General features: G+C 44.3%; 2 protein-coding genes across 3 annotated transcripts; both read right to left on the bottom strand.

The window, feature by feature from the left end:
* Positions 1-13: 13 nt before the first annotated feature.
* pdcd6 (programmed cell death 6) lies at positions 14-5,616 on the bottom strand. Of its 2 annotated transcripts, none has more exons than XM_049748825.2 (6): positions 5,381-5,616; positions 3,163-3,224; positions 2,537-2,581; positions 2,153-2,323; positions 1,847-1,956; positions 14-1,774 (listed from the first exon to the last, which is right to left on the bottom strand). In XM_049748825.2, the coding sequence occupies exons 1-6, from the start codon at positions 5,461-5,463 to the stop codon at positions 1,676-1,678; spliced, it is 570 nt and encodes a 189-aa protein (XP_049604782.1). In that variant the 5' UTR covers positions 5,464-5,616; the 3' UTR covers positions 14-1,675. The 2 variants fall into 2 exon arrangements, with proteins under 2 accessions (XP_049604782.1, XP_049604783.1); XM_049748826.2 differs by having other exon boundaries at positions 2,165-2,323; positions 5,381-5,612.
* Positions 5,617-5,990: 374 nt separating this feature from the next.
* On the bottom strand, positions 5,991-13,030 carry ipo4 (importin 4). The gene is made up of 30 exons (XM_049748777.2): positions 12,651-13,030; positions 12,402-12,488; positions 12,179-12,258; positions 12,062-12,103; positions 11,848-11,977; positions 11,591-11,770; positions 11,327-11,392; positions 11,152-11,253; positions 11,002-11,085; positions 10,765-10,920; positions 10,636-10,689; positions 10,327-10,436; positions 10,154-10,262; positions 9,930-10,059; positions 9,714-9,827; positions 9,457-9,570; positions 9,263-9,386; positions 9,051-9,162; positions 8,865-8,977; positions 8,714-8,791; positions 8,461-8,518; positions 8,276-8,381; positions 7,993-8,186; positions 7,873-7,917; positions 7,679-7,804; positions 7,357-7,583; positions 7,144-7,276; positions 6,970-7,074; positions 6,788-6,857; positions 5,991-6,711 (listed from the first exon to the last, which is right to left on the bottom strand). Exons 1-30 carry the CDS (start codon positions 12,723-12,725, stop codon positions 6,581-6,583), a joined length of 3,255 nt encoding a protein of 1,084 aa, XP_049604734.1. The 5' UTR covers positions 12,726-13,030; the 3' UTR covers positions 5,991-6,580.
* Between the last annotated feature and the right edge of the window lie 168 nt (positions 13,031-13,198).

A 13,198-nucleotide genomic window follows, 5' to 3' on the forward strand; every position in this document is an offset into this window, starting at 1 on the left:
AATACACAGGACACATTTTTCCATTTTTTTTAATAAAAGAATTCACTTATTTGCATTTTTTTAAAATTCTTTAAGGCATCATGCACACAAAAATAAGCAATACCTATGGCGTTAAGATCACCCTCTTCCAATAATAACATTTTGATGTTAAAAAACTAAGTTTGTAAAAATATGGCATGTAAGCTGGCATGTCACTTTTCAAGCAGAACTGCTTTCACAGTATTTGTAAACAAGGCTTTAAACGGAAGGAAAGAGATGAGGAAAAATTGTAAGAGCATGCGACAACTTGAGGGTTAACCCTGAATAGCATGCGATGGACTATATTAACAATGCTTTTTCATTAAACTTGAGATTAAAATGACAGTAACAGACGGGCTGACAAAAAAGACACTGTCAAACGTGATACTGTGGTCCCTTGAGATACAAGTTTAATAAGGCTAACTCAAAACACTCCTGAAAAATAACACAAATGTGTTGTTGTTTTTTAAATACAGTAATGATTGATTTTTTTTGGGTCCCAACACAACAAAAAAAGCTGCTCCATCTGGTGCGTCTGCTTTTGCCACTTGGGTCAGTAGAAGAATGAGGATCATTGAGGTGTGTTTTTATGAATCCCACAGTAGGCAATTCTATGACACAATCATGTTTTTGCTTAGCATTTTGGTGGGATTCATAACATCTCAACTCTTCTCTGATCTCATCAATATGGCACTGATAATTGTTCAAAGCATACGAGAGCGTATATGACTGAGTAGCTATACATTTTCTGTAAACAGAACCTAACTAGCAAAAGCAATTAACTGGCGGAGGCTTTATTTAGGCAATTATTTGGCTGTTTTCTACACACGTCATTTTAGTTCAAAAGTAAATGGCAACTACTTAACTCGTATCTCAAGGGAACCTTTGTAATCCTTCATTTGGAGTGCTCGATACGTACATAAATGAAGATTGGTCCGCAAGTAACACTACAAGATTTTTTTTTAAGTTTGCACTTGCCATGTGACAACTTAAAAAATAAGACACAAAAGCACCCTAATGCAAAATGTGTCAGTAAAGTTCCAGGACTGGCGTCACAAAAGATATATTTCAAACTTCCACTGCACTCTATCAACGGGCTTAATGTTGTCCAGACTGATTTTCAAACAATACATCTACCACGAGATCCTGTTGCATTCGCGAGGGGAGGTGAAAGTTGTGGCAGGACAACTTGCGGCTGCTTCGCCATGAAAACATGCCTGCCTGCCTGCCTGCCTGCCTGCCTGCCTGCTCACAATACCCTGAGCATCTGAAAGTTCCAGGCTGAAAAGAAGATCGGAATCGCTGCGCTTGAGTAGGCTCCCTACTCACCCCAACCTATTCATCAACATTTTGAAAATTTGGACAACATCAAGATGGCCAGAAAAATCCTTCCAGAAGTGCTGGAGACTGGGACTGTGGATTATAGACATCAGGGAGAACCTGTGTGTTTGAAATATATGCCAGTCTTTTCTGACACACCTTGGAATATTCACTCGTTTAGATCAATGCTATACATTTGTGTGAGCCAGCCCAACGTAGCGCCAGGGAAAAAAATCTTGTAGTGTCCACCGTGGCGGACATCCAGGAAGTGCCGGTAGCTTTTTTGGCACAGTTCTGTCCAGTTTGTTGTGCTGCACTTTGCTGCCTTTGTGTGCCATTATACTATATTAAAGACCATGGATAGATACTGTTCATATGACACCTGGATCCAGCCATCCTGGTCTGTGTCGTACCGCCTGAAAACATCGGTCAACCTCTGCAGAAGAGAGTAAGAGGTTATATTGAATGAATGGATTCAAATAGTTGCGACGCTTTGTCATGATGCTACCTGAAGTACGATACAACATTGGATGAAGTCATCGAAGGCCACCTGTCCCTTCCTTTGTCGATCAAACTTCTCAATCAGCGTACCGTAAAACTGATCTGATAGACGATACCCTGCAAACAGCAAAAAGTTGCAAGTGCTCTTTTGGGGTTTTTACAAAGCTTTAGGTGTTGGGTATACTTTTAAAAAAAATCTGTGCAAATTGTTACCATGTGAGGAAATACAAGCACCCAACTTTTCTGGGAAAGGTTGTTGACAGGAGCAGCGCCACCCTCCTCCACCACACAAAGCAAAAAAAAATACGCATACTTTGCTGCTCACCAAATCCGGTCAGTGCCTGTCTGAGCTCGTTCTTGTCGATGAAGCCCGAGTTATCCCTGTCGTAGGTTCGAAAGATGTTCTGCCAATCTGTGATGTATTTCCACACGCCCGCAAACTCGTTGAAGTTCACGCCGCCCTTATTTTCCCTGTCGAACATGGCTGTGGAAGAGCCAGAGGCGGCGTTTAGGACAACACAATTGTCTGATGAATGCATTTATTCATTAGCATGACAACTGTCTCAAACACCCATTTAAGGTCTGCTGAAATTGTCATAGGTTTAGTTTGTTCCCATGGCAAACAAACAGCCAAACACAGACAAGAGTGCAACAGCCTGTTTTGTCGAGATAAGACGCCACATCAGCAGTTACTTACATATTATGGAGCGCACAGTCACGGGGTTGAACGGTGTCCATGTGCCTGAAGAGTCAAAGGTAGATAAAGAAATTAAATGAGTTGTTCCAAAATGTCAACATTTGGCCAGTCATTCAGAAAATGATGAAACGAGGATGCTTGTGGAAATGATGCAGAGTCCAACATTTTACTTGTATTTGATTTAGAGGCACAAAAAAAATGCCACGCTGTGAGCAATTCAATCACATCCATGCTTCACACTTTTCCAGCTTGGGGAAAGGTGAGTAGGACAATACACTCTCTATGCTGGACACAAGACTCTCTCACACGGAGAGGTGAATGTGCGGGGCTACAGGGAAAAAAAAAAAAAAAAGGTGATGTGACCGCAATGCGTGTGCATGTACACCCACACTCACACACATTTGGTACATCCGGCTGCTATAATGCTCAGATTGTTTGCATAAATTATTTGGATTCATGAAAGTCATAGTAACGTGCACATTTGTTAAACCTTTTATTTTGCAAACATGGCTATTAATTATTATCATTAATAATAATAATAAATTAAAGGTGATGAAAGTCAAAGTGGCAGGTTTGGAAAAAAAAAAAATAGAAAGAAAGATGGGAGGAAAAACATGAATGTGTACCATTTGATAAGGCCTGCTGGAGCTCTGAGTCTGATATCACCCCACTGCGGTCCTTGTCCACCCTGCGGAGAGACGACACGAAAGCACGGATTAGATATCACCTGCATGAACAACTTCACACTCCGGCACAAATTGCTGAAGGCAACCCACTTGAATCATTATCCTCCTACGCGCACACGCGTGTTTGCAACAGATCCAAATTCAGTCAACAATTCTCAGGAGGCATTGTGCACATTCCACACACGTACGTGTGATAGAAACTAAATATTGGCTACATGACAAGTAGGCACACGTTGAAAGAACGACACAAGCTCAAAATTCAAATGCCCACACCAGAGTCAGATGCACTTCAAGATTTTACACCAAGGAATGACATCATCCAAGAGTCCGCCAATCACAAAGCGGCCAAAGTGTTGAAACTGTGCCAGTCTCATGAGCAATCATCAGCTGACTGATTAAATGATTAACAGGTCATTGACACAGCCTCATAGTTCAGTGAGGCTGCCTGACCAAAATGTGACTCACATGTTCCTTAGCAACAGTGTTTTCCTAACAAACATTCCAGTAGAGGCGGTTGGGGAGGAGCTGGGCAAAAAAATAAAAATAAAAAAAGTCAAGCCAGCCCAGTTCATACTCAGCGGGCAGACTTTCCACTCGTAGGTGTGACACTTCATGTCTGGTCGTATGGCCATCCGTGGCACAAATAAAGCAAGCATTGGTGTCTTTGGGAAGGAAAAGCAGCCCTCAAAACATTTCCATGAAGGAGTGCTTTGTGGAGCTGAGGCCGAGTCTTGATTGGTGCTCATTACCCAACCTTGACCAAACAGTGACAAGCAAAGTCAAAGCTGTGACTGTGCTGGAACTTTTTAACCCAGCGCAACCTTCTTCCCACAAAATGGACGACATCAGCTTCATGCCTAAAGCATTGACGGACAACCATCTGGTCGTTTCACAGGAAAATAATTGGATGGAACACACTGCGCTTTACCACACTAATGCGCTCATAAAATCCGAATGACAGTAAACATTTGGATGACAATACTTCAAGGCCATGAATAGAAATGTAAAGAGGGAATTTAGCATGTTTCACCGCAAGTCTTTGATAGTGCTTGCAGGGTACGCAAATAAGGCTTTGAATGCCTATTCTTGTCATCCGAGGACCACTTGGAGGTTGCCTCTTTTTACATTCTGACAAGTAAAATGTTATTTTGGTGTTCAGTTTCCATATCCGCATTCCCCACTAGGCCACATGTTTTCCAAAAGGGTGATCTGCTTCTTCCATTGGTCACCAAATTCATGGAAAAGCATGCGAAAAGCTTGTGTGACCGACTAGTGAGTGTAATGTGTAGATAATGAATGGCTTTTCCATCAAGTCCAACACCCCCTATTTGTGTGTATGAAAGAGGCCAGCCACCCCAACTAAGCTCTATTGACTCTGATCACGTGACTGAGGAAATCCCAGAAATGCTCATCCGTGAGAGAAAGAGAGAGAGAAGCAGCAGATGAAGCAGCAGATGAAGCGGCACACTCATGCGAGGAATGACTGTGCCTCGCACTGAATGTTGTGATACTGTGACTTTCAATGACTCCATATGCATGCGCACAGACAGCGAAAGCAAAAAACGGATTCTGAGAAAGGTTGCACCACACATCAATAATTTGTGTGTCTTGCAAAGCCTGCAGCATTTCAATGAACCAAAGCAGTGCATCTGCAGTATTACATAAGACGATGGAGTAAAGGAATGCATACCTGCAACATGAATTCATGATGATGCATCTATCTTATTAGACATCAACATGTTGCCGTTTTTGAATGGACAATACTGTCTGTATGAATCATGTCAACTCAATAGTCCTTACACTGCGATTTACTTACAGCTCGGTTCGGTTCGGTGAATTCATGTCATGGTAATAATGCAATGCAGCTGCATGACGTCACTAAGCTTTTTTTTGGGGGGGGGGGGTCACATACATTCACACCGTCATATGCGGGAATCGAACTCACGGTGTCACGATCAGTGACTCCCATGACGTCACTAAGCTGCTGGGGAAGTGACCTTTGAAGTGACGTGGATGTATTCCACGCACCGTGCCGTAGTAGCGTCTCACTAAGAGGCGACGAAATCACTTTGAGCTCAAAATAAAAAGGGACAACGCGAGCTTTCAAGTGAAAACAGCGTAGTCAGTAAACACTCGGGCGGGCCTCTCTTGTACTCACCTCTGGAAGATATTCCACAAAAAGCTCTGATCCGGAGGGTTGTTTATATGCGGAGGAGCTCTGTAAGGACTGTGATAGGCCATTTTGAAGACGGGAAACAACGTGTCCGACAAGCAGCTTTTGCAGGAGTGTCCGGCGTCTTGACTCCTCTCCTCTGGTCTCGTCTAGTCGGACTTGAATAGGCAGTCGTTCCTTTCCTTCCCTTCCCTTCCTGCCTCAGTCATACACGCAAGAGGGGCGCGGCCAATCATTCATCTCTTCGAAAAGCGATCCGTGACGTCATACACGCTCCTCTCTTACTTTGAAAGGGTTAAAAATAGTAACAGTGGCTGTCAACACAGAAAGCACTAACTTGTTTTGATCACAGAGGCCCATTTGTCTTTGCGTATTTTTCTAAAGAAATATTGAAATACATTACGGACATTAGGACCATGCCTCTCACCCAAGAGGGAAGCAGTTGGGGGCGTGTTTATACCTATGTTCTTTTATTCACTTGTTGGCTGGCTGTGATAAGACTTTTTTTCTGTCCACTAGGCCCTTCCTAATCTTTAACATTTTAATAGTGCTTTATTATAAAAACATTTAAAAAAATGACCAGTCAATCAAAACATTGAGAAAAAGTGGCTTTATTTGTTACTGTAAAGTTACAAAATACAAGGTATTTTGGTATGATGTAAATCTTCCACAAACAAGTTGCTCATCTCTGCTCGCAAGTCACCGCCCATGTGGCAAAAGCAACTTGAGATGTCAAATGGTGCAACGTGATGGACATCATTATGGCAGCCACCTACCTTTAATATGATGACTAGTTTAGAAAAGGTAAATAAATCATCTTGATCTATTATGCTGGACTATTTTTGCAAGAATCTTGCCAGCCATTTCAAATTCATGTATTTTCCTAATCAAATATATTGTGACTGCTCTTACCGAGAAATGCTCCATAAATAGCACCTAGAGAGCTGGAGCATTAGTGTAGCTTAATCATCTCACTTATTGGAGCTCTGAAAGCTCACTTCATATTCCAAAGAAAGTTGCTGATCAAATACATTTTATGATCAGAAATTACAAATAAATTATGAGTCAATTCTGCCAATAACACCAGATGTTAGCAGTGGGACAATGAGTTTTTTTTTTTTTTTTTTTTTTTGGTAACTATAAAAAGTAACTGCTCGGCCTGACTGTCCACCATGCAACTTGCCATCACGCCATGCTGATGACAGCGCTGATCTTAGCCTGCTCGTCTCCGGGAAGCGAGTTCACGGCCGCTTGGAAGTCTGCCAAGTGCTGCTTAGTGAATTGTTTCAACAACGTGGCCAGAATTTTCTGTGTTTCTGCGCAATGACAAAGGATAAAAGTGTGACAAAGTCAGTTTTGATGTTGACATGGAGTAGCAGCTTCAATACTTACCTTTATCCACTTCCTTGTTGCTGAGTACGTGACAAGATGAATCAACTATGGGCTTCATTAGCTTCACAATCTGGAAGGCAAAAAAAAAAACAACAACATTGGGTTAGTGTTACAAAGCCCACTTGATGTGATAGATACATGGTATGATATTTTTGGGCACATTATTCATGAATGTACGCTACCAGAGCAGGACTGTGCGAGTAGAGCATGGCCAGACAGCTGAACACAGTCTTGTTCTCCTCCAAGTCCTCTTTGAGAGGAAGACGGGCAACCAGAACTGGGACAACCTGCCAGAGAAGACGGTGAATATTTTGAGCATGCACCTTGCGCCAATGGATGCACGAGAGGTGGCTCACCTGCTCCAATGGGATGGCATCCACGTTACTTAAAATCATCCTGCAGAGTGCCGCGCACAAGTTGTCAATCACTCTGGGGTCGGCCTCTTTAGACAGCAAGTTGGAAAAGACGCCCAGCATGGTGGGATAATTTCTGAGACGGACTTTGCTAAAGAAACATTTTTGGAGGTGTAACATTTAACTCACTGTCAACATACAAGTGAAAAAAGATACGAGGCGACGAGGGGCCCAGCAGCCTGGGCGAGACATCCCAGTCCAAAGACACTGTTGCTGCGGACCTCCGCGTCACTCTCTTTCACTCCGGCCACCAAGACTGGAAAGAGACGACTGGACAGTTGGCCCGCCAGTTCCCGACCTCCAGACGAGTGGATGAGAGCCTGCAGAATTTCTCCAAGGGTACCCAGAGAAAAGGACTTCTCTGCCTCGGTGCATGATGATTTCTTTTGAGGAGAAGAAGATAGATATTGTAACGAAAATGCGCAACTTCATTCAAAAGGTCTGGTAGTTCGCAATCGGCGAGTCGCTGTCAACTCACAGTTTTGCTCAAGATGAGAGGCAGCAGGTCAAAGATGACAGGAGCACAGCTGTCGGCAGGCACCGAAGCGGCCAGGAGGGGGATCCCTTCACCTGCAAACTCTTGGAGCATGGCATCGTACTCTGCCTGTAACGCGCCGCAAGAGTCACACACTGCAGGAAGTATGGTCCAAAAAAAAGATGCTGAGAGCCAACCTCTTGGTCGTCATCATCGGCTTCATCGCTGTCCTGACATGCAGTCTGGAATCAGGAAAAAAAAATGCTCTGTCAACTCAAAGCATCATTTCCATGGTCAGGTTCTGGTCTCCTTCTCACCTTCTTCTTCAAAACGTCACGGATGACGGTGCTGATCTCCTTGAGGCGAGTGGGGTTCTTGAAAACCTCCTCCTTGCAGGACTTTATGACACTGTTCATAGTTTCTAGGATACCCATCACAACTTGGCGCTCGGGCTCGGTGCGCACGGCCTCCAGAAAGCTGGGAATCACCACATCCAACATCTTCAACAAGGCTGCCGAGGGGAGGGACACGATGAGACTTTTTATACTTGGTAATTCTCTGTAAAGTATTTCTTTTAATATATGCAGAATAGTATAGTACCTTGGTGATTGACGTCGGTGGGATTCTCGATCCAAACCTTGTGCTGTGCCCGACAAAATTGGCCCATTGCTCCAAATGCTGCCCTGCGGACATCCTCGTGTGGGTACTGGACAAGGAGGAGAGAAAAAAGTAATTAAAATAACCATAAAAAAGTGGAAGGTAAGGCGGCGTATAGAGGAGCTTACATCTCTCATTTCCAAAACCTGCTGGAAGCTGGACTCTAAGAAGGGCTGGAAAACAGCACTGTTTAAAAAAATGGACAGGATAAATAGATAGATAGATACGGAGACAGAGAGAGACAGACAGACAGCGACAGAGTTTTTCCACACATTCTAGCATCCAAGTTTTATACATCGTGTATGTACACGTTTAGCCCTAATATCTGTACTGTCATTGGGTAATAATTGCTTTTAAGGATTGACAACGATGTAATAATACCCAGTGTTGTAGGCAATCTCCCCCAGTGCGTCGCAGGCATCCTCCTTTTCGTCAATGTAGGCGTTCTCCACGCTGAATCTAACAGCAGAGATAAAGAATAAGGGCAAGATTCTTTTATTACGTAGCATGTTTGAAAAATTCATGTTTATACGCTGCGGCATCGTGGACATCCATATCGGGCTCGTCGTCCGCAATCTCTTCCGAATCCTTTGCTCCCTTGTCGTCCTCATCGTCATCCAGCAGGGCAACCTCGTCCAGGTGCGCCTGAGAAGGGTCCACAATTTATAAGTACACTTTCCGTAGCGTCTCAAATGGATCACAGTGGGATGGCTCATACCGTGATGCCCTCATTGGACTTGAGGGCAAGTAGCATGATTGTTGTGATCGGAGTAAGATGAGGAGTCAGGCAGTCCGGGCTGACTGTGGACACTGAAGAATAAAGACTGTACCTGATGGATGGATGGATGGATGGATGGATGGAGAAGAGGACGTGTGGCCATCATCGTTACTTTATGGAGGGCCAATAAAAAGCAACAAGGATGAACGTACGTGCAGCGTCTTAGGTCAGGGTCATCTATGGAGTCGGTGAGTTTGAGACCCAGTTGAACACATTCAGCAGCGAGAGGACTGAAGACCTCTTTGCCGATGGTTCGAGCCAGCACGGACAGCGTGTCTACAAAACAAAAACAAAAAGTTTTAAAACCATTTACAGATAGGGGCCCTTGTTTTGTGAGTCCACTTACCTAAAGACTGAGTTTGCAGCGACCTCATTTCCTCGGTGGTGGTTGTGAGAAAAGCCTTTAGGCTTTCAATGACCGGGGGGAAGTAAGGAACCAGCAGCTCCTTGGCAGCATTGGCTGATGTGAGATATCAAATGAGCACTTGCACACGACACATAGGCTACAAGATAATATTAGCATGATGGCAGAAGAGCAATGCCTAAAAGCTGTTTCGACAGATGTGTGCCATGATAAAAAAAAAAAAAAAAAGCGTGGCTCACCAATGGCGCCGATGGCAGATACAGTAAGCTCTTTGATTTTCAGGCTGTCGGTGCTGTTGAGGGCCGACAACATGGTGTCCATCAGGGTGGGAAGGTAGGGCTCAATATCTGCTCCTGTTTGACAAGAAACAACCATTTTTTTTCAAATACGTCTTGAAAAGGTGATTCCGATTGCTTCGCAAACCCAAATTCATCACACCGCTGGTCATAGCGTACCTAAGTTCTCCATGAAATTCTCCAGCGCATAAAAGGCCTTAGTGACGTGGCCAACCTTGGTCTGGTTTAAAGATGAAAGATAGCCGAGGAGCAAAGGCATCAGTTCCTCACAATGTTTACTAACTTCAGGCTGTGAAATAGAGGTTCAGACGTTTCAACACACACAGTACAGAGTGGTGATGGTAATGTAACAAAAAACAGCATGATATAACGTAACGGGTCACCTGTAAATGTTCCGAGAACTGTCCCAGCGCAAAGAGAGCGGCGCTGCGCACCACCTGATTGGAATCCGAAAGACTCTGGCAGACCGTCTGCAGCACCGATGACAGCATCCTGCATTCAAGTCACGCTTCAGCCATGCTTCCTCACAAAAATCCATTTTAAAAATTGTACATACTTGTTGCGGATATGATCTGCACATCCTTCAGCTAGCACAGCCAGACACATGAGGCCCCCTTTCCTCTGGTAGGCCTTATCACTGGTCAGGCAGGTCTGAGTCAGTGGCATCTGTGGGATCAAATCAAACATTGAAGAAAAAAAAAAGGAAGGGAGGAGGGAGGCCCAAATGAAGTGGCTCGGAAGGAAGAAAGGAAAAGAGGAAGGACTTGCGTTTTTGTTGATGTTTACGAAAGAACCTACCTTTTGTCTACCAAGACATTCTGAAGACAATGTGCGTCCATTAAAAGAAATTAAAGTAATGACTTACCAGTTCATGGAAGAGTTTCTCCGGGGGCATATGGAGTGCCATGGTGTCAATGACCTGTATATTAATTACCAAGTGTTCATAAGGCTTTTACTTGACGACTCAACATTGTACATTGCAGCGCAGACAAACCTGAGCAGCACAATGTTTGGGATTGTCATTGTCTGTGCCATCTCCGTCGTCATCTTCGTCATCCTCCGGGTCGTGCTCACCGGGGGGAGGCTCTGCTGTCAAAATGGGGAAGATGGCTTGCAGTATGGGGAGCAGCAGCTTCTGCTTCAGCACCGTCTGCGGCGTTCAAGACGGCAAAATAAAGTCAGTAAGCTACTTGTCTTCTCTTGTATCTTTCCTTGTATGTATGCTGCCTACTTTGCTCTTTAACTTGATGAGAAAGGCAACGCAAGAGAGGGCTTTGACACGAAGCGAGTCAGTCAGCGTGCTGTCGCCGCCCACCTAGTGCCAACGACAAGAACGCATCAACAAACGGCCGCAGTTTGATGACGGCACGGAGCTCCCCACCTCCAACAAGAAGCCAACCATGTCTGCAACGTGAGGTACGATGATGGACACCTCGCTCTCCATCAGCTCATTGAATACCTCCATTGCCTCACCAGCTTGGCTCTGCGTCACATTAAATATAGTTGAGTCACTTCAAACTAAATACAAAAAGATCAGGTAACAGGAATACGTTTACCTCGTCTGCCTTAATAAGGTGTTTCAGAGCAACAATCAGACTTGGGATGATGGCGCGCATCTGGTTCTAAAATTGTGTGAGAACATCAAAAAAGATGACTATGCATGTTCATTTTCCTCCTTTTTTACTTATTCATTAACATATAGAGCTGTATTTAAAATGCTGGAAAGAAAAAAAAAAACTAGATTTTGGACACCCACTATCTAAACATTTGAAACAGGCAGGTAAAGAAATAATAAAAATGAACGGTAACGTTGGTCTTACCATATGTTGGGTGCCAGTGTAAACTGTCATGGCAGTAAGGCTGAGGATACAGTAATACAAGGCTGTCGGGTTGGTGTGGTCCTGTAACACGGTGCTAAAGAGCTGCAGAAGCTGGTTATAGTGAGGATGGAAAGGCTCCGGGTTGGACTCGATCACCTTGTTCAGAAGCAGCAGTCCAACCTGCATGAGGAAGCAGCGTGCGCGTCTTGAGAGAAGGCTTCCATTTTAGACATTGATTGTGACTTTTGTTGCTCAACCTGTCTGTCATGTGGGTTGGCACTCTTGGTTGCTTGATTGAGGAGCTGCAGCAGGGCAGGCCAGCTTTCGGGAGTCTCATGTTTGACCATCATGGCGCACAACTGGGAGAGCGAGTGCTGCACTTGGTGTCTGGAACAACAAGTCAAGTAAGCTTATTTTAGAAATATAAAACAGATGAGACGTTGAAATTGTCGTGTGTAACAGGGAGCTTACTCCGTTTCCTGCATGAATGCCTGCAGCACCACCGCCTTGAGGCTGTGTGAAAAGAGGTCAGAGGTGACATCACTTCTTTTTCTCCCAGCAGCTATTGTAAAAGTCATCGAATGTAACCTTTCTCTGTCAGGCGGGCTTATCTTTCTCCATTGTTTCTTCACCCTTAGCCGGAGCATCACTGCAGCGGACTGACGGACCTGGTGGACACAAGAAGAAGATTATACATGTGGAAAAATGGAACTTTGAGATTATTGTTGTGGGATGACCATAAGCCTGCCTCATAGGAGACACTTTGGAGATGTCACAGAAATACTTAGCAAGTGTGCAGTCAGTCACATACCTGAGGATTTTGGGAGCCTCTCATGACAGCACAAAGGGCAGGGATGATGGCTGGGTCTTTGAAAACCTGCTTCAGTTGGATGGTGGCCTTGAGGGGAGCACACAGCTTAACATTTGACATTGTCTGCAACTCCTAACAAAAGCGTATCCATAGCAACCAAGCTTCCATTGTGTATGACATTCCAGTTGACATCAAACTGTTAAGTCACTTGGTTGTGTGAAAGTTCCACTGATCATTTGGATGCTTTACCTGCTGGATGACGGCATTGTCAGGCTGTGTCATTCGCAGGAGGATTTGCTCAAGTTCTTCTGTCATTGTCACCATTTGGTAGAGGTATCAGCAAAATTGACAGCGGAATAGTTACTAGTGTATCCTCCCTCCGCCGCGTTGTCCTCTCGTCGTGGCTGCCTAAGCCTTCGATCAAGTGACGCTTCTCAAAGGAAACTTGGCGTTTAGGTCGCTTGCTAAGACGTTGGCTATGACTAATGCTTGTTATCATGCTAACATAAATGAAACCGGGATGATGTTGAAGACGGCAAAGAAAGGAGCGATTAGTTAGCCTCTGCTTCCAGCACGCGAGACAGTCCGAGCCGACAGTCCCACGTGAGAGGCTTAAAGGGACCGGCGTTTTCTTGTTGTTTTTACACTTAGAAAAACAAACAGCGCCACTATCTGGCAAGGAGGACTACACGCAACAACAATATTTTGCGCTTTCCTAATGGATGGACAGAAATCGATCATATTCACAGCGTCACAGCGCTATATATTTTGTGAATTATAATACACACAATATGTAC

This window comes from Syngnathus scovelli, chromosome 18 (assembly GCF_024217435.2).
Source record: "Syngnathus scovelli strain Florida chromosome 18, RoL_Ssco_1.2, whole genome shotgun sequence".
Lineage (NCBI taxonomy): Eukaryota > Metazoa > Chordata > Actinopteri > Syngnathiformes > Syngnathidae > Syngnathus > Syngnathus scovelli.